Source organism: Abramis brama (assembly GCF_963993115.1).
Source record: "Abramis brama genome assembly, chromosome: 1".
NCBI lineage: Eukaryota > Metazoa > Chordata > Actinopteri > Cypriniformes > Leuciscidae > Abramis > Abramis brama.
Genome location: NC_139963.1, coordinates 30568771 through 30591926, shown reverse-complemented (window position 1 = coordinate 30591926; position 23156 = coordinate 30568771). Strand labels below are relative to the sequence as shown.

Here is a 23156-nt window from a genome sequence, read left to right as displayed (position 1 = left end):
TTATAGTTCACATTGGACTGTGCATATTCTAGACAGTCCAAAATTTTACCTGATAACAAGAAACCGGTCATTAATGGTCATTATTTAAATTTATTTGTGGGTTTAGAATGGTGCTCGCCGTTAGTCTGGATCAAAAGTCCAAAACTTGCTACCTGGTATTTAAAACAGAATTCAACAACTCAACCTTTGCTAAACATTTTAAATATGTATGCTTTTAGTAGCAATTAAACCAATGCAATTTTTGAATGCAGTTCAAAAATGGTACAGAAACTTTCAGGAATTTGTTACATGCAGCAGATGGAGACTCACACACACACACACTATCCTGACCAAAACTACTTTTACATTTCAACAAGCTGTTTTTATTTAGGGTCTTAATGAAAATTGGACATTAAACATTGAGACACTCACAGAGAGCATGGCAGTCAAATGTTGAGATATTGCGGTTACAACTTTCTGTTCTTTTAAATAAGTAATTTCAATATGTTGTGCTTTTGATGTTTTGTACATTGCATGTCATACAGGATTTGTAATAAAATGTGTAACGGTCAAAATACACCCGTTCTATACAAAACAACTGGGGAAGGGGGGCACTAATATACAAAACACATCTCAATTGTATTTTGTTAGAAATACAGAACCCAAATACACCTATACATGTCAAACAATTTTACACACAAACCATTCAACATGTTCAAACACCATAAGCAGTATCATAAGTCACTACATCAAAGAGGAACAAAAGTGTAAATTAAGTGAATGGACTATATTCAGAGTACCTGAGTAAAGGCATAGAATGCATTGAACCCTTTAAATCCTTTATGCGTCTACGAGAAGCAAAAAGCATAATTTAAAACTGAACAATGCAACTTTTGTCCTGCTGGTAACTCACTGTATTTAATGCTGCCGCTACAACTTTATAAAAGCCTTTGTGCTGTCTCCTTTATAACAAAACACACACAGGCCATACTGAGAGTGTATTAATAAGGCATTCAACTGAACCAATGAAACCAATGTTTAAATGTTTTAAATGTGGAAGATACTGAGAGAAGAATTGTTTATGAGTGATCTGGCGACTCTTACTTTAAAACACTTTTTGATACAGAGATGTGGCAAACAGAAATTATATATAAGTATGCCACAGATTAATGTAAACAAGTGCACTTTCTTTGAACATTTACAAAAAACAAAACAAAGCACAGTAACTCCTTGAAGGGTGTTTCTTGTTTATCAGACCAATTTACAAAATACCTAGCAAAATATATAAAGAATGTGATGTATTTGTAAGATCTTTACAGTACACTAGTGATCAAAAACAGATTTTACAGCTTTGCGAATCTATTTGTTGCTTTAATGAATTTACAGTAAATTTCTACACGCAAAGCTCATTGTAACAAGACCTTTGCTTCAGCCCGCTATCTGCTGAAGTGCCATCCAGGTGTCCAGCTCCTCAAGCTTAGAGCAAAGGAGTGACTCCAGTTCCTGCAAGGTGAGGCCATCCTCCACTTTGGAAGAGCCCCCGACACCTCGTCTGGTTCTAGAGATCCCAGAGTTCCCTCCTGCCTTCCTCTGGGCTCCACCACCCGCCATTACACCCACCAGAGGTTTCTTGGGCTTCCTGGTAACACCCAGTTCAGGGAATTCGAAAAAGCGCTTCACCTTTTTTGGTCCCACGACAGCTTGAGAGCCATCTCGCCGGTTAAGAGGCACCTCAAATATGGTTTCCAAACGTCTGAAAGAGTTTGCAATAGTAGCTTCATTCACCAGACGTTAAAAGTGAAAGAATAAAATCTCAAAATGTAACCATGCTCTCAAGGTAATTCAAGTCCTAATATGCTACATAAAATTATTTCTTTTAGCCATTCGTATTTAAGGCTGTAGATGATTGACATTAAGTAAGTGGTTGTCAAAATGTGATATGAAATACAACTATGGAATAATAAAAAATAATGCACTAAACCGGGGATTCCCAAACCTGTGTTCGACAGCTGAATCCCTTTAGTTTAAAATATTTACTTGAAGGTTTTTATTCAATTTAACAACACATGCACATGTTCTTGGTTATTTGATGTTGATTAAGGGTCAAATTACATGCAGCTAAATAATACAAATATTGGGGGGGAACGTTTTTTTTTTTAATTGTTTTAATTTTAAGTTTTTATGATTAAATAGCTTTTTAAAGTTTAAAGTAAACAGTTTTTCATCAACACACAAATTCAGTGCAGTTCCTTCAGGGGTTCATGAACCCTAGTTTGGGAAAACCTGCACTAGCCCATGTTCTCTGGCAGTACAAGAACACTTTGAGCTAAAAGGTACTAAAACGGGGCTATTCTGTCTACCCTCCTGCAAGTACTAGAAATCCTGAAAAGGAGTTGACAAATAAATAAATGATAATAAAAATCAATAAATACAACCAGTCTGAGGGGTGTTTTTACATAAAAATTATTTCAAAACATATTTAGTTTTCATGGTTTTGAATTGGCCTCTCGGCATACACACTGTAATTGCATTGCTGTCCTAGTGTTAATGTTCTTAAGGTTGCAGTCAAAGAGGTCTGTGCAATTATTGATAAATACAGGTGGTATTTGGATGGTCTGATTTGATCAGATGTGGTGCCTGGCCAGAAAACTTTGAGAACCTACTAAGTCGATAAATGGGTTATTAAGCTCAACTACCCAGAAAATAAAACATATTTGGAAAATGTCTCACCCATCAGGAGGTTTGCTGAAGTTTTTGTTGGTATAAATTTCCTCCAAGCTAAAATCCTTCTTCTTAATTCTGTAAAACACAAAAAGAAATGCATCTTTGCTGTGATGAGGTAAATGTAAACACACGTTAGCTTCAGCTAGGAAGAAAGAGAAAAGATAGATATGGCCAAGTCCATGACCTTCTCTCTGCATACACACCTGATGACCTTAGGAAGGCCCATAGGGGTGAGATTATTCTGGGGCTTTGGAATCTTTTTACGGATACGAATAGAGGACACCTTTCCTCCTTGACCATCCTTTATGTCAGTCTGTTCACACAGAAAGTGAAGAAAGGATTAAGAATAATGATACATTTTTAAACCACAAACCAAAGTTAAGAGAAAACTCACACCTTGATTTCAGAATCTGATAATGCTTTCTCCTCTGAGATGGCTGCAGAGAGTTTAAGGTCAAAGTTGGATCTCTCTTCTTCATGTATTGCCTCCTCACACTCCATCTGAAGCTCTCCATTGTCTCCCTCCAAAGAACTTTGAGGGAAGAAAAAGTTGGATTTTAACTACTGACATGCATTTTTTTAAAGGTCTTGCTTCTTAAAGGGAAAATGTCTGAGATCATCAATAACGGTGCTCCGATCAGGATTTTTGGGGCCGATCACTAGAGTTGGGGTACTCAAACGCGAGTCCAATTTTGAATGAACTCGGACTTGTCACGCACTCGGATGAATTTGTACTCGGACTTGACATGGACATTTTAGACTCGGAAAAAAATTTCCGAGTACAGTCGAGTCTGGCCACTGGAAGACACAATATTATTCAAAAACGAAACAAAACTTCAGCGTTGTAGCCAATCACAGACATGTATCTTAAGCTCATGAACACAGTGGCAAATCAACCATGTGGAGAATTCGCTCAAAATGTATGTTCAGAATCAGCACAAGCTTTATCCTTTTATAAATCCCCTCATATACAACAAAGTCTAGACGCAATATAAATAAGAGATTCACTGTGCAGTGCGGACAACTTCCGTGTTAAGACGAGAGTTCTAGGGAGAGTGCAGAACGCGGTAAGTAAGTGATGGCTTAAAGGGGGAGCGCTATTGGCAATCTAAACAATAGTTTTGTTTTTCATGCTTCTAGAGGAACAGTGGTTACGTTAATTTACACTGTAAATTATCAAGAGTGATAACTGCATTTAAATGAGGAAGTGAATCCGCTAAATGAGTCAGGAAATTGCAACATGAGAACGACATTTGCATGAGCACCACAAAACATTATTTATTGTTTGAATTTCATAAAAATTACAAAATTTGAAAGCTGAGACTTTATTTCATATCAAAAGTAGCCTGCTCTGTCTTGTCTGTTGGCACATTGTCAGTGTCCTCTTTGCTCCGCAATATACTGTGTATACTGTGGAGTAAGTATTGAATGGCTTGTCGGACGTAGCAACAGAGGGGCGGGTCTTTGTGAAAGGTCAATTTCAAATCATTTAAATCTTTGTGGACTCGGCCGGACTCGGATGTTAAGGACTCGGACTTAAGTCCAACTCGGCCCTCTTTGGACTCGGACTCGATTGTTAAGGACTTGGACTCGACTCGGACTCGACAAAGGTGGACTTGGAACCAACACTACCGATCACTGGAAGCAGTATCGGCCGATACCAATCATTGATCATGGGGTCTTATTTGAAGCCGTCTTTTAACCATGAAGCATTATTTATAGAACACTAATACATTACTACATTCAGAAAGGATGCATTAAATTGATCAAAAGTGACAGTAAATACATTTATAATGTTAAAAGTATAATGTTTTGTACTTTAATTGTTTTAACCTTTTACATTTTTTATTAATCAAAGAATTTAGGGGGAAAAAATTCACTGTTTCCACAAAAATATTAAGCATCACATCTGTTTTCAACACAATAAGAAATGCTTCTTGAGCAGCAAATCACCATATTATAATGATTTCTGAAGAATGATGCAGAAAATTCAGCTTTACATCAGAGCAATAAATTACATTTTATAATATATTAAAACAGAAAACAGTTATTTTAAATTGTAATATTTCACAATAGTACTATTCTTACTGTATTTTTGATCAAATAAATGAAGCCTTGGTGAGCATGAAAGACTTCTTTAAAAAAAAAACAAAAAAAACATTGATTTCAAACTTTTGAACGGTATTGTAAATATTTTTAAAAGAGAGGCTTACACAAAAATAGGCTTTTGAGGAAAAAGAGCCTTCAATGTTTAATGCCAGATTGATGTATAACCCAGGGATTTGTAAATTAGTAATATTTATTGTCATTTCATTAGTTATGTTTTATTCACCAATGTATTATAATATCTAAATATGCAATATTCAGTTTTTTTATTTACAATTATTTACATTTCCTGACTTTTTAACCCTTGTGCATCCTTAAGGACATTTTTGTCCTTTTCAGTTGTTTTTTTGATCACTTTGCCTGTGTTAATGCTAACTGCATAAAATTTGGCACGGGTGTGTATTTTTATTGGAATTTTACTATTTCATCACCATTTCCTTTAAAAAATATATTTTGCACTAGTTACACAAAATACTTCCTCTCATGACCTTTTGGACAAAAATGGCCCCATTGAAAACCATTAAGACTGCATTTTTTAATCCCTGTGCCGTTTAACTATAAAATTATGCAATCTTTTTTTAATAGGCTTTCATTCTGTTGGCAAGGCTTCAAAATTGACATTTTTACTATTTTTTATCAGATGGTACCATTTTTTCAGGTTAGGCCTATAAAGCAAATACTCACTTTATTCCTGTTTTCTGCTTCGGCATATTATAGAGCCAACTGGATAAATTATGCAACGATAATTGTGTGCGTGTGTTGGTATGGATGTCAGAGTGTGGTTGCTATGTGTGTTATTAAAAAAAATGTGTTTGTGTGCATGTGTGTGTTTGTAGTATTGAGAGAAAAACTCAACTGCAAATAACAAATCCAATCACTGTGTTCACCAGTGGAGTTTTGCTGGCATCCAATGGGGAAAGTCTGGTACTGCGCCCAAACAAAATCTTACTGAAAGCTCAGTTTTTGAGATATCATCCTTAAATTTGGAACACAACTTATTTAGATTTATGGCTTTGATTTTCTAGCCGTTTTAGAGTTCCAAATGTTTCATAAAATATATATTTTATATAAAATAATATTCATAAATAATTTTCATAAACTTAAACCTATATAACTTTTTTTGGGATTTACTTATAAAAAAAAATTTTTTAAATTGAACTTCAGCAATAATCTGCCAAGGGTATTCTTTAAAATTGAAACCAAAGTTAAGTCTGTGCTCCCAAGCTTCAACTTTTTATGACAGTTTTTTGACATGGACATTTTTGCCCTCTTTGGACCTATGAGTAACTTTTTTAAATTGATGCACAAGGGTTAATTTGTTGGACGCTGATAATATAAGTTTTTCTGGTGCAGTGTTACCACGTCTGCTTATTTTATTGTGGTTTTTGGGAGGCTAATTTTTTTCTTTTACAGTTTCCCAAATGTACTTTTCTAGAAAAGTTCAGAAGAGAGTGGCGTATATATGTATTCCGACTGAATAGCTGCTACTGTTAATGTGATCGGAGCACCACTAATCATCAACATGCAGCATAATGGGTAAAAAAAAAGCGAGTATACTCGGATAGGGTGGATGGGAATCTGATAAATTACCTGCAGAGTGATGACACAGAGGCAGAAGGTGTCTCAGGGCTGGGAGTGACAACAGAGGAGAGGCCGGTTAAAGCATGACAGGAAGTGTGGGTGGTAAAGGGGGAACTGAAGGAGGACGAGGAGGATGATGATGATGATGATGATGATGATGCAACAAAACTTGAGGCAGCTGAAATGCTGCCAGTGCTGACATCACTAGCATGACTACGCCCTTGGCTTGAGCTTTTAGACAAGAAAGCTAAAGGACTGGACAAAAAACATGAGGCAAGGGCTGTGAGAGAGGTGGAAGGGGAATAAGGGGAAGAGGGGCACAAAGGGCCACCCCGACTAGCAGGGTACACCTCTTTACGAAGACACAAAGGGGCAATTTCTCGCTCAATCTCCACACTGCAGACAGTGTGTCGGCGAGTGCGCTTGGACAGAGAGTGACAGTGGATGGGAAGTTGAGTGGGTGAGCTCTTTCTGCTGGGTGAGGTAGTGCTGTTGTCATGCGTGTGGGACCGGGGTAAATGACAGTCACTGGATACTAGGGACGGGATTTCAGGGCAGGAGTAGCTGCGCAGGAGGCGGTTGGAGCCGCTACCTGACAACGACACTACTGGGACGGCTTCTGCTTCCTCCTTGCCTCCTTTTCTTTTTGGCCGGTTTACATTCTTCATGGGTCTGCTTAGTTTTCTTTCTAAATGCACTGGATCTGTTGAATCCGGTGACAAACGTTCCTTTATTTCTTCTCTTGATGCAAGACCAGAAAGAGATGTCGCCTGCTCCTCAGACACAGCAATAGACTGTTGGCGGTGCACTACTGTTATTTTTGAAGATTTACTTGGTCCTGCTGGATCAACCACTGAAGTCACCCTGTAGTCCTCAAACTTATGCTTGGGTGGACGAAGGTTTCTCTTCTGCAAAGCATTACCTGAACATTTAAGATGCCGTCTTGTTTTTCGAGCTTCAATGGTCTGCTCAGGCTCTTGTGGCTGCGTAGGGTGCTGAAATCCTGGGGATTCTGATTGACCATTCATGATATTTATATCGTTGCTGTGCACACTCTTGTTAATTGAGACATTTTGTGTGCAGTTTTGAGAGGATGTTGCATCAGTGGCATCACCTTCATTGCTAGGGGTCAGTAACATCCTACGTTTTACATTTTTTCTCAACCGACTTCTCATCGTCTTGTCCTGTCCCATTTCTTCTGAGGTCTCTACAGAATTTCTCATCTCAACATCTGCTGTATTACTACTACAGATGGGTACATCTGAGTCTAGGTGCGGGTGCGTCATAGAAACCCCTTTCTTCTTTTTCCTAACCTGAATAAAGGTTTCATCCTCCTGGTTTATTTCCAGAGTGATGCCATTGTCTTTGAACTTTTTATTCCTCACACGTCTTCCCTCTTTAGCGTTCGGCATGTCACATTTCCTCCTTGCCTGCAAGTCTTTCCTTGTCCGAGGAGTTTCTCTGCTTCTCTTTGCCCTCACTTCCCCGACAGTAGTGCTCATTGTAGGGTCTGATACTTTAACTGAGTGGTGCGTCCACTCCATAACGTTTCCAGATTGTGATTCCTTTATCCCAACATCCAAAGGCTTTGATCCTGTCACAAAAGTGGCCAATTCACTGGAGGTGGACTCAGCCGTCCATGACAGATGTATCTTTCTAGGGCTTTTCCTGGTGGCCACCCGTGTATAGGATTCTTTGTTGCCAAACGAACCACCTGTGCTTGTGTCTTTATCTATCAAGTCAAAATTAGAGGAAGTGCTAAAAAAGGATGCTCCAGGATCAGGCTTGTTTAAGCAAGTTTTGTTTGTGCTGCTGTTTGACTCTGGGTTCAACAAGTTTGATCCCTCTTCTAAAAAGCAGGACTTACGTCTACGTCCACAGGCTGTGTCAGTGCTAGGGGTCTGACTCTCACCTGACAGCCGACACAGAACAACAACGGCATCCGCTTGAACATTTGCTTGACTAGACACATGCATGGCACTTACAGAATTCAAAGGTTTGTCTGTGGACAGATTTGGCCTAGTCCTGAAGAAAGGACTGCATGCTTTACAAGGACTGGCAACTTGAGTCACATCCTGAAGGACGGCTTGTTGTGACTGGCTTGAAGGACAGTCTATCTGATTTTCTTCAATTGGTGCAACCTCGTTGTGCATTTGAATATGATCCAATACTGGTTTGTGGTTGTTACTTGTTGAAATTGTACAAAAACTCAGTCTCTGCGCAACTCTGTGGCGTTTTGGAGCAGTGTGGCACTGCAGTTTTTCAGAATAAGGCCTTTTTGGAAACAATCCATTTCTACATTTATCATCATCTGTCTCGCCCTCTTCTGTCCGTGTTGAATTTTCAACATTTGACTCAGTTATTAATGGTTGATGCTGTTCAGGGTGTACGATTGAGGACAGAGTGTCACTGGGCTTAAAAAGCCGAACAGGGCTCATGACGATCTCAGTGAAGCTAGCCATCTTGGATTTGAATGACTGTAGAAGCGGACCTATCTCCCATCGTTTTATTGGTGAAGGGCTCTCTGGGGAATCCCTCTGCATTGGCTTCCGGTCATGGCTTTGCTCCTTTGCAGGGCAGCCATCTCCTAACTGTGACATATCACAGGGTGATACCGGTTTGTGGCTTTCATCTCTAAAATAAAGAGACAAAAGACATATTTAAAACATGTTTGCTGGCTAAGGGTTACAGATCCGCATTGTCCTTCTGACCCAGTAACACTCACTCTGAATATTGCTCCTCCATCTCAGCTTCAACTCCGGTGCTTGTCTAAAAACAAGGAAAAAAAATAAAACTAGGTCAAGATAAAAAAAAATTAAAAAACTGTACCGTCTTAAGGTGATGATACACAGGGCAACTTTTTGAGCAATGTTGCTGGGCAATCATGCCGAGCGATTGTTGCTTGTACACTTTCCCATTGAAAATGGGCAATACATTTCTATCTGGATAATTTAGATCGGTCATGGGCCCTGTGTCTCATCTGGTTGCCCGTTGATGGCAACATTGCTCAAAAAGTTGCCCTGTGTATCATCACCTTTACAGTAACTGTTCAATCACATGACATGCAGAGCGTCACTGGAGCGGAGTTGCTGCTATAGGAAGTGTAGTTATTCACCAAGAATTTAACTATTAAACATTTTTCTTCAAATAAAGTTGGGGGGAAAAAAAGCATACATCTCTGAGCTCATGGTTGATCAGTACAGAGAAAATGAACAGGAGTTTTACTTCCATCACCACCAGACTGTTGCACACAATATGAACAAAAACAACAACAAATAGCATCTGACAATTAACTGACTTTAATTAAATGTGAATATAGATTGCCAAACTTACATTGCTCGTATCTGGGTTCACTTTTGCGTAATTTTAGACTAATTTAGTTGTTACAGGTTCTTAGACATAGACTACATAAATGACAAGCAGAGAACCATGTAGAGAACAAGCATAACTGAAGTCATGTGATTCACAGAACCAGTGCGTCGACAGTGGCAGAACTAAATGACTCATTAGTGCAAAACCTAAACAATGACCCTTTTGGCTTCAAACCTCACTGTCTACACTTTTCTTCCATTTTGTTATTTTTTTATCTGAATGGTTCACAAAGGTGTGCCACTGACAGTTCCATTGTGTCAGTCTTCCCTCCTTGACACCATAGTGACTCTTATAACAGCTTGCAATAACTGGGGTCATGAACAAAAGACAAAGAGAAAATCACTCACTGCTCTTGGCTGAATAACTTTTGTAGCTTTAATAAGAATCAGTAGCCTATATATTTAATTCATACAGTGAAAACTAAGCAGTGTTTTATTTTTACATTTGATTATTCAGTTTCTCTTTTTAAATAAACCTAATGTAGGACAACCTGAAACCCTAAACCCCACTGATGTTAAAATAACACTTATTATGCTACTGTAAACACTGCAGCAAAAAGAATGTGAAACACATGTAGGTTATATAATTTTAAATATATTTTAAAGATAATTTTAGTTTATTTTACACACTTTAAGCATTATTGTATCGCATATCCCATTATTTAATGAGTTATCGCATATTGCACTTTTCTTCAATATCGCGCAGCCCTAATGAGTATGATGAGTAATGCCTCGGATGGTTTTGTAAACTGTATGCTGTGAGCAACCTATTCTTGACTGCATCTCTATTACTTGTATCCGCTTGTGTGAATTCATTAAGTTGTTACTTATGTCTGGTAGTCGTCAGTAAGAAGCAACCAGCTAATAACATTGCAATGAAAAAGGAGAAATGTGAAAGTTGAGGGATGACAAACATGACGTTACCATGCTGTTTTCGTCTCTCAAGTGTTGAGGTTGTGATGAATGAGCCTCATCTTTGAGTCTCTTTTCTGGTCCTGTGGTGCAATCCACTTTTTCTGTCTGGCAACCTTATTCCCAAATCATCACAACTGTGGAACAGCATGTCACTGGTTGGTTAGCTAGTTTCACTCCTATTTTAGTTTACACTGATGCTTTTACCAAGTTATTATTAAGCACTCATACATAAACACAATTTATGGTCATTAGAATTCACTAAAAAAAAAAAGATTTTAAAACCTTTTCAGCAGTCAGCAGAAATAGAAGTTGTAAAAGCCTGTTACTCTCTATTGTGAGGGAAACGTGAAATAGCTTCTCAAACAAGAAAAAATGTAGGGCAAGACTTGATTTGTCCATCGGGAATTGTTTGGATCGCTGGGTAGTTGTTTGCAATTGCTGTGATGTCATGTGAGTGACAGGTTGCCCAGCCCTCATGCCAGTAAACACGTCATCAGAGAAAAGATGTCACTTGGACGGACATAAAAAAACAACAACAAAAAACACTAAAATATTTCTCAAAATATCTTCATTTATGAAAGTCATGCAGAAAAAAAAAACAGCTTGTTGCCAGGGTCACATTTCTCATTTTCACCACAGTAATGTGTAAAAGAACAAATCACCTCAAACCAAACAAACACAACAAGCGCGTAACAATACAATAAAAAGAAGAGCTATTGGCATCCACTTAAAAAAAATAAAGATATAATGAAGATAAAAGCAGAAACTCCTCAGTTAGTTATCATCACACACTGATGATGTGTACGTTACGGTAAGAATATTATATATTGTCTGTATTTGTTTAAACATGTCTGGTGTCAGGTAAACGTGTTTACTAATGCTTGCGCGACATTTCTATAAAAAATAAATACATAATTCATTAACTTGCAAACTACACATCATAACGGGGAGCTTATTAATATTAGGAGTCTCCGCTGCGGTCGGTACAAAATCGGTACAATTTGGTCCCCAATATTTTGTTCGGAGACCAAAGTTAGTATGCATTTAGAAATATTATTTTACACAATTATAACATTTTCTCGTTATGTAATATGCTGTGCGGCTAAACGACTCGACATTTAGCACTATCGTACCGAGAAAATATCAAATAACAGCAGTTTCATATCGGAGGCATATTCACTTCAGCATAATCATATACAATAACCGCAGTCAATCAGATTCCCACATAAAAACCTCAAAACACAAAAGATTAAACTAACGTAATATTAATTCCTCATTGGTCGTGAGTTATGTTGCTCAGCAGCGGCTTTATTAGAAATATTAGTTTTCAGACACTGGTGTGGTTTTTGTGTATGTCGTCGACGTATATTGCGGCTAACTGAGCTATGCTGCTATCTACGCATAAACCAGTCAAATACAGTGCATTAAAATAGTATTTTACCAGCTCGTACTTCAAAAACAGATGTAAATTATGTAAATGAACTGCACACTAACCTAAAATCGTTTGAGGGCAAACGTGCTGTGATAACATCTCCTTTAGGCGTTGTTTCTAAAAACACCGATGTTTGTGTGACATTTCCACGCCGGACGGCGCCCGAGTTTCACCACCACTGCGCTTCACGGTTCAGTCCTATCATTCGCTGCGAGCGTGTTCCCGGTCAGTCGATGAGCCAATCAGAATCTTGCATAGTAAAACATGTCCCGCCCCTCGGGTAGACTCTAAAATTGTGGCCAATTAAAAACGTGTAGCATCAAGGTACTGGCCAATTAGGTTTCAGGAGGGAGAAATGCAACCAATAGCGATGCCATAAGCAGTCGTCTTTGTCCCAATGTAAACTTAAAAGCTCTCGTTGGTTTATTTAGAGTATCGCAGTTTGTATATTGAATATCGTGAGTTGCAAAATAGCGGCGCCTTGTAAAAAAAAATTGGACATTGAAAATCCAATAAACGTGCTATTACAAAAGTGCATGAGTCATGATAGCTATATAATATATATTAAACACAACATTAGGTTGGATCCAGCCAGAAAAAAGTCTTTATTTTAAAACATCATGTATCAAACACAGGTGCACATACTAGTGTTTGTGTGTACATAAGACAGAGACAATTACTGAAGAGTAAACTATTTTTCAGAGAAGCCCTCACAGAAGGGCAGAAGAAATCAAATAAAATCAGTAACATGACTCATGGACCGATCATGTGTAAAGTTCAAAGTCTATTCTCTTTGAGTTGTAGAATGGGGCGCCTCCTTGGTCAATCCTTCTGCAGTATACTCCATCCTTGAAGTAGCCCTCATCCACCCAGTCCTGGAATAAAAGATACAGCAATATATAATACACTACTCTTGTTCATAATACCTAAACTTTCACAAAAAAAGTGTCTGTCTTTAATATAAATCAAAATCATTGTGACATTGCAACAAATGTAGGTAATACTGAATATTACTCAATGGTCATGTAATTTGTTTTGCCAACACTTTTTTTTTTTTGCCTGTCTACTACTCGCTGGTCACGTCATTGGTTAAGCTAATGACAGACGCTCTAAAAAACAGAGCAATATTGCATCTGCCACAGTTTTTCCATCTTAATAGCAAATTTTATATAGATTAGAAATAAAGGAAAATTAGTTGTAAAAAATTGTGCTAGTTTGGGTGTGTTTGCTTACCTGCATCTGTTGGCTGCTGAAGGGCCCATAGAGCTCAGAGTTTTCCTCATTGTCCCATTTGTACTCCCACATGACCTCATCACCCACTGGAGAGAAACATTGCTATTACTGAGGGATTAGCCATGAATCAAATAACCATAAATGAAGAGTGACGATAAAATTACAAACATGTTTAAAATGTAGTTTCACTGATATTGGATCAAGTTCTGAACTAGGCATGTGCCGGTATCAAATTTTCATGCTGCGATTAATTGATTAAGCTTTTATCACGGTATACGGTATTATCACAATATTTTAATTGCTCAGAATTTTACACAATTTTCACGATTTCAATTAAATTCTTGGGATTTGATTTCAATCTTGATTCAATATTGACTCTTTGGATAAATATTAGGTAGGCTACAGTAGATAGCCTACATGTTAATTTTTCTCAAGAAAAAATATATCTCGCATAATGCTGTAAACATACAGAAAGCCCTGTCAGCTGGTATTATTAAAGGTTAAAAATTAACAAATTAAATTAAATATAATTTGGTTTTCATTATAATAACAATTATGACAAGTAAAAATATAATACAAATGTAATATAGTGCACATATTTAGCAAAATACTCCTCTCTATAGCTATTTTTTCTAGTCAACTAACGTGTTGGTCATTAATTGGCTTTCCTGAGGTAAATGTAACGTTCTGTGACAAAATTGTTCACCTGCAGTTTTATTGACCTCTTTCCGTGGTTGAAAAACACTGATTGATCGATATTATGTATGAGGCATAAATACCTTTCGGTAAGTTGTACTGTATCTTTAAATAAAAAGTAACAGATGATCGGTTTACTTGAACTGAGGCGCTACAGCGATCGGTCATGTCACATTTACAAGCGCCAAAACGGTATTTATTGTCTGAATTTCGTAATAAAATGGACAGAACCTGAGAGCTGATCATTTTTTTCATATCAAAAGTAAACTGCTCTGTCTACTCTAGTCTGTCTACTCTAGTCTGTCGGTCTCCGTGTCCTCTTTGCTCCGTGATTTTTCTCTGCGTGAGAAAATGGATGTGTGGCGCGCAAGCGTGTGAACACTTAAGTGTAAATTGCGTGAGTCTCACGCTGAATGCGTAGAGTTGGCAGCCCTGCTTTTAGAAGGGGGATAAATCGTCAGCAGCGTTCCTCCTTCCGCCGTGCTTCTTCTCCATATGAGGATTATTTACATTAACTAGAGTGCGCACTGCGCCGCATGCGCACAGTGCTTCTACATGTGGGGATTGTTTACATCAGAGCGCGCACGTGTTTCTCGCAGCATATACGCCGTGTTTGTTTAAGCGGTTGATGGAAAATAAGCTAATGCGCGTTCTATAAATATAAATTCTGATCTATTATTTTTCACCGTATTTTGAAGTGCCCGCTATAACAATATCGTGCATATTCATTACCGCGATTTATGGCATTACCGAATACCGGCACATGTCTATTCTGAACTAAACTAGATTATTTGTGACCGCGACAAAACATTTGCAACAACTACTACAAATACAGGTTCATTTAAGATTTATCTAATTACACCAAAACAAAAAAACATTCTTATCCAATCACTGACCTAAGCTGTTGTCTTTATCCTCGCCTTTTTTTGCACCGTGCCTATCATCAATCTCATCAGCGAACATGTCCAGCTCTTCTTCTTCTTCGTCTTTTTTATCCTCAAGCGTTTTGGCTGCCTTTCCTTGAGTCAACCCCTTCAGCTTGTAGGCCAGCTTTTCATACGTCTGCTGATAAATTTCAAAGTCTCCAATCCCCACCAGTCTATCTGCCAACGCTGTCAGTTTGTCTAGTTTATCAGCGTCTCTGTTCAAAGTCTCTTTTTTTTCCTCCTCTCCTCCTCTCAGCTTCCCTTTCTTCTTCTGTCCTCCAAGACCGCCAAGTCTTCTCAGAGCAGCAGCCACTGTTTCTCCAGGAAGCAGCAGCTGAATGATGGCTTCTGTGAGCTGATAATGGCTGTATGTAGCCAGAGGGTCTTCTGCTGGCACTTTCTCCTCCTCTACCTCTTCTTCCTCACTGTCTTTCTGCTGCTCCTCTCGTTTTATCTCCTCCTCTGCTTCATCTTCATCACCAACCCTTCTCTTACGCTTTGCTGCAAGGCCTTTCTTCTTTTTCGCAGGTTGCTCTTTTATCTTAACCTGTGTGAGAAAAACATTGGAACTTTGAGCTTAAGCTTTGATTCCCAATTATTTATCAGAATTTATTGAATATAAAATGTACCCAGTCAATATTGTCCAGCCAGTTGTCCCTGATATCTTCCTCTTTGTTGACAAAATAGTTTCCCTCTGAATCAAAGTAACCCTCCTGCATTTCCTCATCGAGGTTAAAAGGGGTGATGCGTACCCCCTCATCATAGTCAATGGTTGCCATTTCCTGACCTGTAAACAAAGACAAATATCAGGGCTCGCAAAATTTCAAAATCGCTGGTAGCCCTTCGGGCAGGCACTCTTCAGATTTTGGTAGCCCCGAAATGAATGTTACTAGCCCAGATAAAAAGACAATTTTAATGTAGAAAATTGGTTAGGAGTCAAAACAATGAATCAAAAACTTTTTCAAAACACAAAATATCATATGCATCTGGTTCTAGCTAAACTGAAATGTGTGTGATCAGTGTGGAACATGAATCAGTCTGTGTCTGTGGCTCAGCCCCCAATGAGAGTATGATAAAAAAAATATAAAAAAAAGAAAAGTAACACTTTAGTTTAGGGTCTAATGCTCACTATTAAGTTTCATTAACATGCAGATGGCAGGGTTTTATCATCACTGAGGTCCCGAATGTGAGGTAGGCTAGTTTGGGGGGTTCGGGGGCACCCCCGAGAATATGTTGATTTCTCTGATCTACATATGTGCATTTTAAGATGTTTTGAAGGCCAAAAAAATTGGATAACAATAGCTTTAAAACCATGCAAGTGCAGGGGCAGCTGATTATTTTTCTCTCCTCATCAGCATCACTCCAATTCTCTTAGTTTTTCTCTTGCTCTGTCTCTTCCCCTCCTAAATCTGAGCTTTGACTGATAGGCTTTTCATTTTTGTCTGTCAGTGAAGAAAGTAAACAGGGTCAACTGATAGGTTGATTTATGAATCATTTTCTCAGACGCATTCATTTACTGAAAGCTACTAAGAAAGCTAGGTAGCCTAACTAAGTTTATTAAATTCATTCACAATATGTACACATTAATTATTGATCATATTCCTAATACAGAGCTGTAGACAGGGCTTTATAATCAAAGAGGTCCTACATTTAAGGTTATTAGGGGCTCTTATTTCTCTGATATGTCCATTTCAAGACGTTTGAAGGCCAAAACAGGATAAGAAATAGCTTTAAAACAATGTCAGTGGGCAGTAGATTATGTGTCAATACTTGCTCAGCTCTCACTTCTTATCCATCACTCTTTCTTCTTCTCTCAGTCTCCTCATCTTGCCCTGTCTCTTCCCCTCCTAAAGCTGAACTTTTTTAATTTACTGAAGGCTACAAAATGTATATTAATTCTCAACATGTACACATTCATTATTAATCTTCTGCCTAACATGATGAAAACGGCTTTGTTAATGCTCTGTTAATGTCCCCTCACAATGACAGTAAACTAATTATTAGTCACGTTGCATAGGCCTATGTTCAGTTCAAAATGGCGAAATTCGACAAAAGTACATTCGTTTGTCTGATTATTTTTGTCATTTGTTTCACATTTATGACCTAAAAAAGCTGTCAAATATGAAATATTTAGTTTAGCTAACTTACTTGCATCTCATCTCGAACTCGACCGTAAACTTGAGCAGTCGCTCTGCTCAAATTCGCGCTCAGCAGCTTCTGTGTATATAAAGCCTGCCTACTTTGATTTGATTGGTCATCTCAAATATTCTGACATTGACAGACCAATGAGACTCAGGTGAACACACACACACACACACCCTGTCCTCTGTTTCTGACGTGTGCTCTGCTCGGCGCCGCTGCGGATTGAAGATGAAGAACGCGCTGAATCTGATTATAACAAGACTGAAGCGAACACTATTTCAGATAGCCCGTCGGGCAGGCCGGTTATGCATTTTGGTAGCCCGACTTGAAAATACAATAGCCCCGGGACGTCGGGCAGGCGATTTTGCGAGCACTGAATATTAAGTACTATTAATCATAACTAAAATACAAGCAACCTTGTGCTTCAAAATACTGCCATTTGTCAACCTTTTGCTCCATTCATTACACAAAAATTGTTCATGAATACATGTTCACATCCCAGAGCCTTATGAACAATTTAAAAGGAAGGAGAGAAACCATTCTGCAATGTGCTTAATTTATTTGATAATCTGCATGAGAACAAATTATGCACAGACCTTCCACGTCATCATTGGCAAGGATGTCATATTTGCTGATATTTTCTCCATCCCCTCCTTCATCTTCCTCATCACTGTCCAATGAATGTTTCTCCTTAAATCTGGACCCTGGGCCACTTACAACATCAACAATCTGCAAAAAGACATTGTATAAAGCAGAAAAGAGCATGGGCATTCACAATACTTTACAGTCCCTTTAATCAGCATAACAACATGCATGGAAATAACAGGACACATAGTATAATAAATATAAATAGTTATATGAGGCCAACCTTTTTCTTTGGAACAACTTCTTCCAAAGTAATCTCCCCATCTCCATCCTCAAAGGTCACTTTCCTTTTCGACATGCTAAAAGAGGCATAAGACACTACATCAGACAACATTGTGTTTTTGTTGTGTGTGTGTGTGTGTGTGTGTGTGTGTACACGTCTAGTATACACGGTAAATATTTTATATTCTTAACAGGATGCTGGGACTCCATAACAGATTTAATTAATGAAACCTGTACATATTGTTTAAGATTTAAAAGCCAATAAAAGACACTTCATAAACAACCAAACTTACTGCAGTTGACTGGATTAGAAGACACTTGATTGCGCTCCTACACATAAACTACATCTAATGAGATGTGTATAAAGTATAGGCCTAATTCTTTAATATCTACAAAATCTTACATAAACATGTATGGGATGCATTGGATTGGTGATCAAGTGGGATTATTGCAAACAAAATTGAATCAAGTATCATATTTAATAGTTTAAAATGTTCAACACTGCAGAGCAATGCTTGAGCTAATGCTGCGAGCGTCCGTTCGGAGCGTGTGTGTGTGTGTGTGTGTGTGTGTCAGTTAGCTAACGTGTTCAAAAGTCAACTTTAAAATGAACTTTAACTTGACTTAGACACACGCTTAACGGACTGGTAAGCTATAAACCAATACTAATAAAGTGTAAAACACACGGTAGAATAATAGTTACCTGGATGTTATTCTCCCCGCTGCGCCATTCAAGCAAAACTAAAACCGGAACAACGTCATTCGTGTGATTCTGGTCGAATCTCTATCGCCACCTACAGGAGAACCGGTGCGATTAATTCACTTCTGTGTGACCTCACGTCCATCACTTGATATGCTTGGATTTTTTTATTATTATTATTACAACAATAACCTCCTGATTTACGTTTCCAGACGAGCAATTATTGTTCTGTTATTTTCAAACGAGAATCTGATCATTAATTTGACTTTAAACATTTCACTCTCTGGAAAGAGAAAATTATGATGCGTCTCTATGAAACTAAATACAGGAAAGTGCATTTAGGATGCAGAACAGCAGCGACTGTGTGCAAAAGCCACCTCTATGCAAAGGCACAGTTCTGACATAATCTATCCAGTAAATATTTAATGAGAGCCTAAATTAGAAACATGAATCAATAATACGCAGTGTATCTGTTTTTATTATTTATTAATAATTATTTACTTCCCCTATTATTTGCCCATCAGTAATATCTGTTGTGGATGTGAAAGCGCACATGCCACTGCAGTTTCACTATTAAGTCTAAAGAGAATAGGACATCGGCTTTTGTTACCAGGAAGTGGGTCGCGTTATTTATATTTCAACACTTAGAACACTGGCGCGAGAGCGCGCGCTGGTAACACGAAACTTAAATAATAATATTGGTCTTTGCCAGGATTGAGGCGCTTGGCCTTAAGTTATGTTTTTCCACTAAGGTCGTATGGATACCCTGGATAAATCAACGGAAAGGCATTGACAGAAGTAAGTTGGTGCACCTGACAAATATTGAGGCGGTCTGTCACAGTTCAGTTCACAATTCCTTTTCACCGTTTGTTTCCTTGTTTATCCTTTTACAGCGTATGCTTTAAGATGGATACATAATATTTACGTGGCAGTGCTTTGACTCCGCGTGAACCGGATAGACAGGTTGTTCACGTATGATTTAATGCTTACTCATGATTAGATTTGCACGTTTCCCTTTTCTAAAAAAACACTATTTTTTTTTATTTTTTATTTTTAATTTTAATCTTCTTCTGTTTAAAATAATGACGATAGCCAATTCGATTTGTCCATGGGCTATAATTTCTTTTGCTGACTGTAAAGCTCGCTCCCTGTGCTCACGCTAGGACACGGCTGAACGCCAGGTGGCGTTGTAATGAAGATCCATGAGAAGATTCTAACCCATTACCTGTCCTGCACTTCGCCTGTAGATAAGGAGGGTTACCTCTACAAAAAGGTAAGGGCCTGGATTTGTCATTTTACCCAGATATTATTAAATTAACCTAGAATACTACTTTGAAAAAGCTGACTCTAAACAGTAAAATGCAAAAAAATATTTTTTTAAACCATAAAATGCACTGGTGAGTGCTGTAACTACTTGTATCAAAGTGTTGGGATTGAAACTGCCTATGTGAAACTGTCTACGAACTACATTATGTCTGACACATCTAATGTCAGATGTTACCTTCAGGATCCTTGTATAGAGTCCCTTTAGAAAAAACTAATTTAAATTTCCATTTGTTCTGTGTGCTATTTCCCTGCTCAATTCAAATAGAAAAAAGGTGCATGTTTAGGTTACTGTACATTTGAAATAGCCTATTTATTCATGTTTAATGTACTGTGGTGTTTTGTATGCGCTTGTACTCCACTGTTGTAAAACACAAGGGTGACAATAAATGGTTAAAGTAAAAACGATGGTGGCAAGCAAGATTTTTTCGATCATATTCACTGAAACCGACACTATGCTCCGACAGAACAACATAAAAAAAACCCCGGGCTTCTACCTCCACCTAGAGCCTGTTATTTGTTTTGCAAAAATCCACCGCTCCCAGTTCTTCTGGTCCAGTCGGTGCAGGGCTGTGTGAGATCTGACTGTCAATCACAGTTCGTGCACACGCCACAGATATCATTTCTGTGTATAATATTATATTCATATATAATATATTGATGCCAATATTTCTGAACAGACTAAAAATAAACCACCTCACTATCTGTAAATAGCACTACTGGAGAAACAAGGCTGTTATCATTTGATAGACACTTATTAAAAGCATGCCATTGGCCTATTTCTTAATTATTGACACTAAGAAGTCTATCTGTCTTCTGTGCATTACAGAAATGTTTCACACCTCCAGCGTTTCTCTGTTCTGTTCACTCTAGAATCATTTTCTTCTCTTTAAACAATTCGTAATTGAAATGACTTCCTTGTCCTACCTGTGTCTGAAGTTACTATTACCACATTTCTTTTCCACAGAGAGAGAGGAACACCACTTACCTGCGCCGCTGGTTTGTGTTGAAGGGGAATCTGTTGTTTTATCAGGAGCGTCCAGGCGATCGTAACCTGTTGGGTGTGATTGTTCTGGAGGGCTGCATGGTGCAGGCATGTGAGACGGACGGTCAGTTCTGTTTCTCTTTGGTGTTCACCGGACCAGGCCTCCGCACTTATAGACTAGCCGCCGATGATCATAACAGCCAGGAGAGCTGGATCGGCGCTCTGTTCTGCGCTAGCCACATCTACCTTTCTATGATTGTCAGAGACCTGGAGAGACGTTACCAAGGTGTGTTTATGTGCTTGCATACTGTGTGTGTTTTGTGTGGCTGTATTAGCTTGAATGCAATCATCTTGTCTAAATTAAATTTGTTTATGCTCTCAATAAAACAGAAGCTAGAAGAGACAAAGGCCTCTGTGATTCCATCCAGACCTCAGCAGAGACTTCTACACCCAATAAGATAATGGCTTCCTGGAATACAGGACAACCCTATTTCGTACATGGGACTTCCATAGTGCCCAGAGATGGGCGAAGCTACAGCGCTAGTTCAGTACCACCCCCATCCATGCCGAACAGACCCATCAGCTACAGTCTTCATGCCCCTCCTATTCAATTAAAAACTACCAGTAAGAGATCTCCAAAGCTCTGGCCCAAGAGAAATGCCCACGTCACCCCCTTAAATGGTCCGGCACCATCTTACGGGGAGTGGCCAGTTGTGGGCTTTGATCCTTTGGAAGAATTTAGTAAACTGCACGAGTACTATGGAAATGAGATTAAGCAACTAAGAGCTAACTGGCTGAAGAAGAAGCGTGAGGAAGTGGGATACGTTGAGGAGGACCTCATTGACCTTGGCTAGAGTGACCTCTGTTGGTTTGTGCAGATGCAGATGCATATGCATGCGTTTAGGTTGTCATCAAAATAGTAAAACAATGGATTAATGAATGTATTAAGGATTCATGAAATGTATTACTGAAGAATCCTGCTGTCTGTTTAATTTTATGTTGAAGGTATGATTAGCACTGACTTCTGATCTTGATGGCATTTCTGGTAAAAGGTTTCTCATTTCCTCTCTGTGGTCAGCCTATACGTCTCAGCCCCCATCTCAGCCTAGTTCCTTCTTGCTTCAACTGTCATAAAACAGACCCAAACCACAAGTAGTTTTACACCCAGCATTTATGTGCGGACATAACTGCAAAAATTAATATTGCATTCAAAGCAATTCAAAAACTGTCAATTGAGGTCAGATGTCATGCATGTTTAGTGAAGGAATTGAGTATTTGCTTTATTTAAGATTACATGTTAGTTGTAGAGATCTATAACAATGATTAATATTTAATTTTTTGTTACATCTTCCAAATGATGTACTGAGGGAGCTTAAATGAAAGTAATTGCATTGTGTATGTTAATAGGTCAGGATTTGTACTCAATGTTCATCTTTTATTTGACAGAAGGATGTAAACTTGTGTGATTTTCTAAAGAATAAGTGACTGTTAAGTTCCGCCTTACAAAACCTGTTTCACACAGTTCAGGAGGTTTCACAAACAAACTGAAATACACGCCCTGTCTGCTCTTCCTCTTTCTCATCACCTCAGTTCTCTGGGGATGTAGATGTGCCTTTTTTCTTTTAGTTTTTAGTTTATTTTACACATTTGGAACAATCAACACATTATTTAATAATAATAGTTTTTATAGGTGTGACAGTCATATCCGTCAATATTAAAAAATAAACTGTACAGTTTGTACGCATTAATCTCTTCTGAGGTGCAGCTCTTTAGAGGGTTAAAAGAGGGCACTGCACCTCACTAGTACTACTACCTACTGTATATTTAGTGTGAGAAAACTGATGTTTTATTATTTAATGCCCCAAATTATATATATATATATATATATATATATAATAGAAGTAATTTTAGATGTTTTATTGTGTAGACGTTTTATATACTCACAGTTTCTATATGAACTGCATCCACAACACATTGTGTTAAATTAATATAGATCCATTTTGTTATAATATTTATTTTAATAATAATTTGTTGACAGATTAATTTGATGCAATGTTTTTAGTATTAATCCTCTGATGTGCATTATAATAAATTCTGTAAAGATCTGTTTTAACATTTTGAGTGTATTTCAACACTGCATATAACAGCAGCAATAAGGACACTTTTTAAATCTGGT

The 23156-nt window shown here is 38.1% G+C and overlaps 3 protein-coding genes across 6 annotated transcripts; 1 reads left to right on the top strand and 2 right to left on the bottom strand.

The window, feature by feature from the left end:
* Window positions 1-339: 339 nt before the first annotated feature.
* prr14 (proline rich 14) lies at window positions 340-12308 on the bottom strand. 3 transcript variants are annotated; one of them, XM_084129062.1, is made up of 9 exons: window positions 12171-12306; window positions 10959-11186; window positions 10686-10810; window positions 9116-9159; window positions 6400-9024; window positions 3100-3235; window positions 2907-3016; window positions 2710-2778; window positions 340-1732 (listed from the first exon to the last, which is right to left on the bottom strand). In XM_084129062.1, the coding sequence occupies exons 3-9, from the start codon at window positions 10686-10688 to the stop codon at window positions 1408-1410; spliced, it is 3312 nt and encodes a 1103-aa protein (XP_083985188.1). In that variant the 5' UTR covers window positions 10689-10810; window positions 10959-11186; window positions 12171-12306; the 3' UTR covers window positions 340-1407. The 3 variants fall into 3 exon arrangements, with proteins under 3 accessions (XP_083985188.1, XP_083985189.1, XP_083985190.1); XM_084129063.1 differs by lacking the exon at window positions 10959-11186 and having other exon boundaries at window positions 12171-12292; XM_084129064.1 differs by lacking the exons at window positions 10686-10810; window positions 10959-11186 and having other exon boundaries at window positions 12171-12308.
* Window positions 12309-12689: 381 nt separating this feature from the next.
* On the bottom strand, window positions 12690-19118 carry cd2bp2 (CD2 (cytoplasmic tail) binding protein 2). Its single transcript, XM_084135375.1, has 7 exons — window positions 18676-19118; window positions 17974-18049; window positions 17702-17834; window positions 15593-15750; window positions 14934-15510; window positions 13342-13427; window positions 12690-12983 (listed from the first exon to the last, which is right to left on the bottom strand). Exons 2-7 carry the CDS (start codon window positions 18046-18048, stop codon window positions 12873-12875), a joined length of 1140 nt encoding a protein of 379 aa, XP_083991501.1. The 5' UTR covers window position 18049; window positions 18676-19118; the 3' UTR covers window positions 12690-12872.
* A 129-nt stretch (window positions 19119-19247) lies between these two features.
* On the top strand, window positions 19248-22711 carry pheta2 (PH domain containing endocytic trafficking adaptor 2). Of its 2 annotated transcripts, XM_084137033.1 has the most exons (5): window positions 19248-19470; window positions 19566-19635; window positions 19836-19945; window positions 20963-21266; window positions 21371-22711. In XM_084137033.1, the coding sequence occupies exons 3-5, from the start codon at window positions 19865-19867 to the stop codon at window positions 21832-21834; spliced, it is 849 nt and encodes a 282-aa protein (XP_083993159.1). In that variant the 5' UTR covers window positions 19248-19470; window positions 19566-19635; window positions 19836-19864; the 3' UTR covers window positions 21835-22711. The 2 variants fall into 2 exon arrangements, with proteins under 2 accessions (XP_083993159.1, XP_083993160.1); XM_084137034.1 differs by lacking the exon at window positions 19566-19635 and having other exon boundaries at window positions 19331-19470.
* The last annotated feature ends 445 nt before the right edge of the window (window positions 22712-23156 follow it).

Bases quoted from the DNA above. Each gene is read 5' to 3' on its own strand.
- cd2bp2 (XM_084135375.1), bottom strand. From the start codon at position 18,048: ATGTCGAAAAGGAAAGTGACCTTTGAGGATGGAGATGGGGAGATTACT. The intron at 17,835-17,973 runs GTTGGCCTCATA...GTCTTTTTGCAG, and splicing joins AAGTTGTTCCAAAGAAAAAG to ATTGTTGATGTTGTAAGTGG. The intron at 13,428-14,933 runs GTCAGTGATTGG...GTTTCTCTCCAG, and splicing joins GGATAAAGACAACAGCTTAG to TGGGTGATGAGGTCATGTGG.
- pheta2 (XM_084137033.1), top strand. From the start codon at position 19,865: ATGAAGATCCATGAGAAGATTCTAACCCATTACCTGTCCTGCACTTCG. The intron at 19,946-20,962 runs GTAAGGGCCTGG...TCTTTTCCACAG, and splicing joins AGGGTTACCTCTACAAAAAG to AGAGAGAGGAACACCACTTA. The intron at 21,267-21,370 runs GTGTGTTTATGT...TCAATAAAACAG, and splicing joins CCTGGAGAGACGTTACCAAG to AAGCTAGAAGAGACAAAGGC.
- prr14 (XM_084129062.1), bottom strand. The intron at 9,025-9,115 runs GTGAGTGTTACT...TCTTTATTTTAG, and splicing joins ATGGAGGAGCAATATTCAGA to AGATGAAAGCCACAAACCGG. The intron at 3,236-6,399 runs GTAATTTATCAG...CTTCCCTCAAAG, and splicing joins TCTGTGTCATCACTCTGCAG to TTCTTTGGAGGGAGACAATG.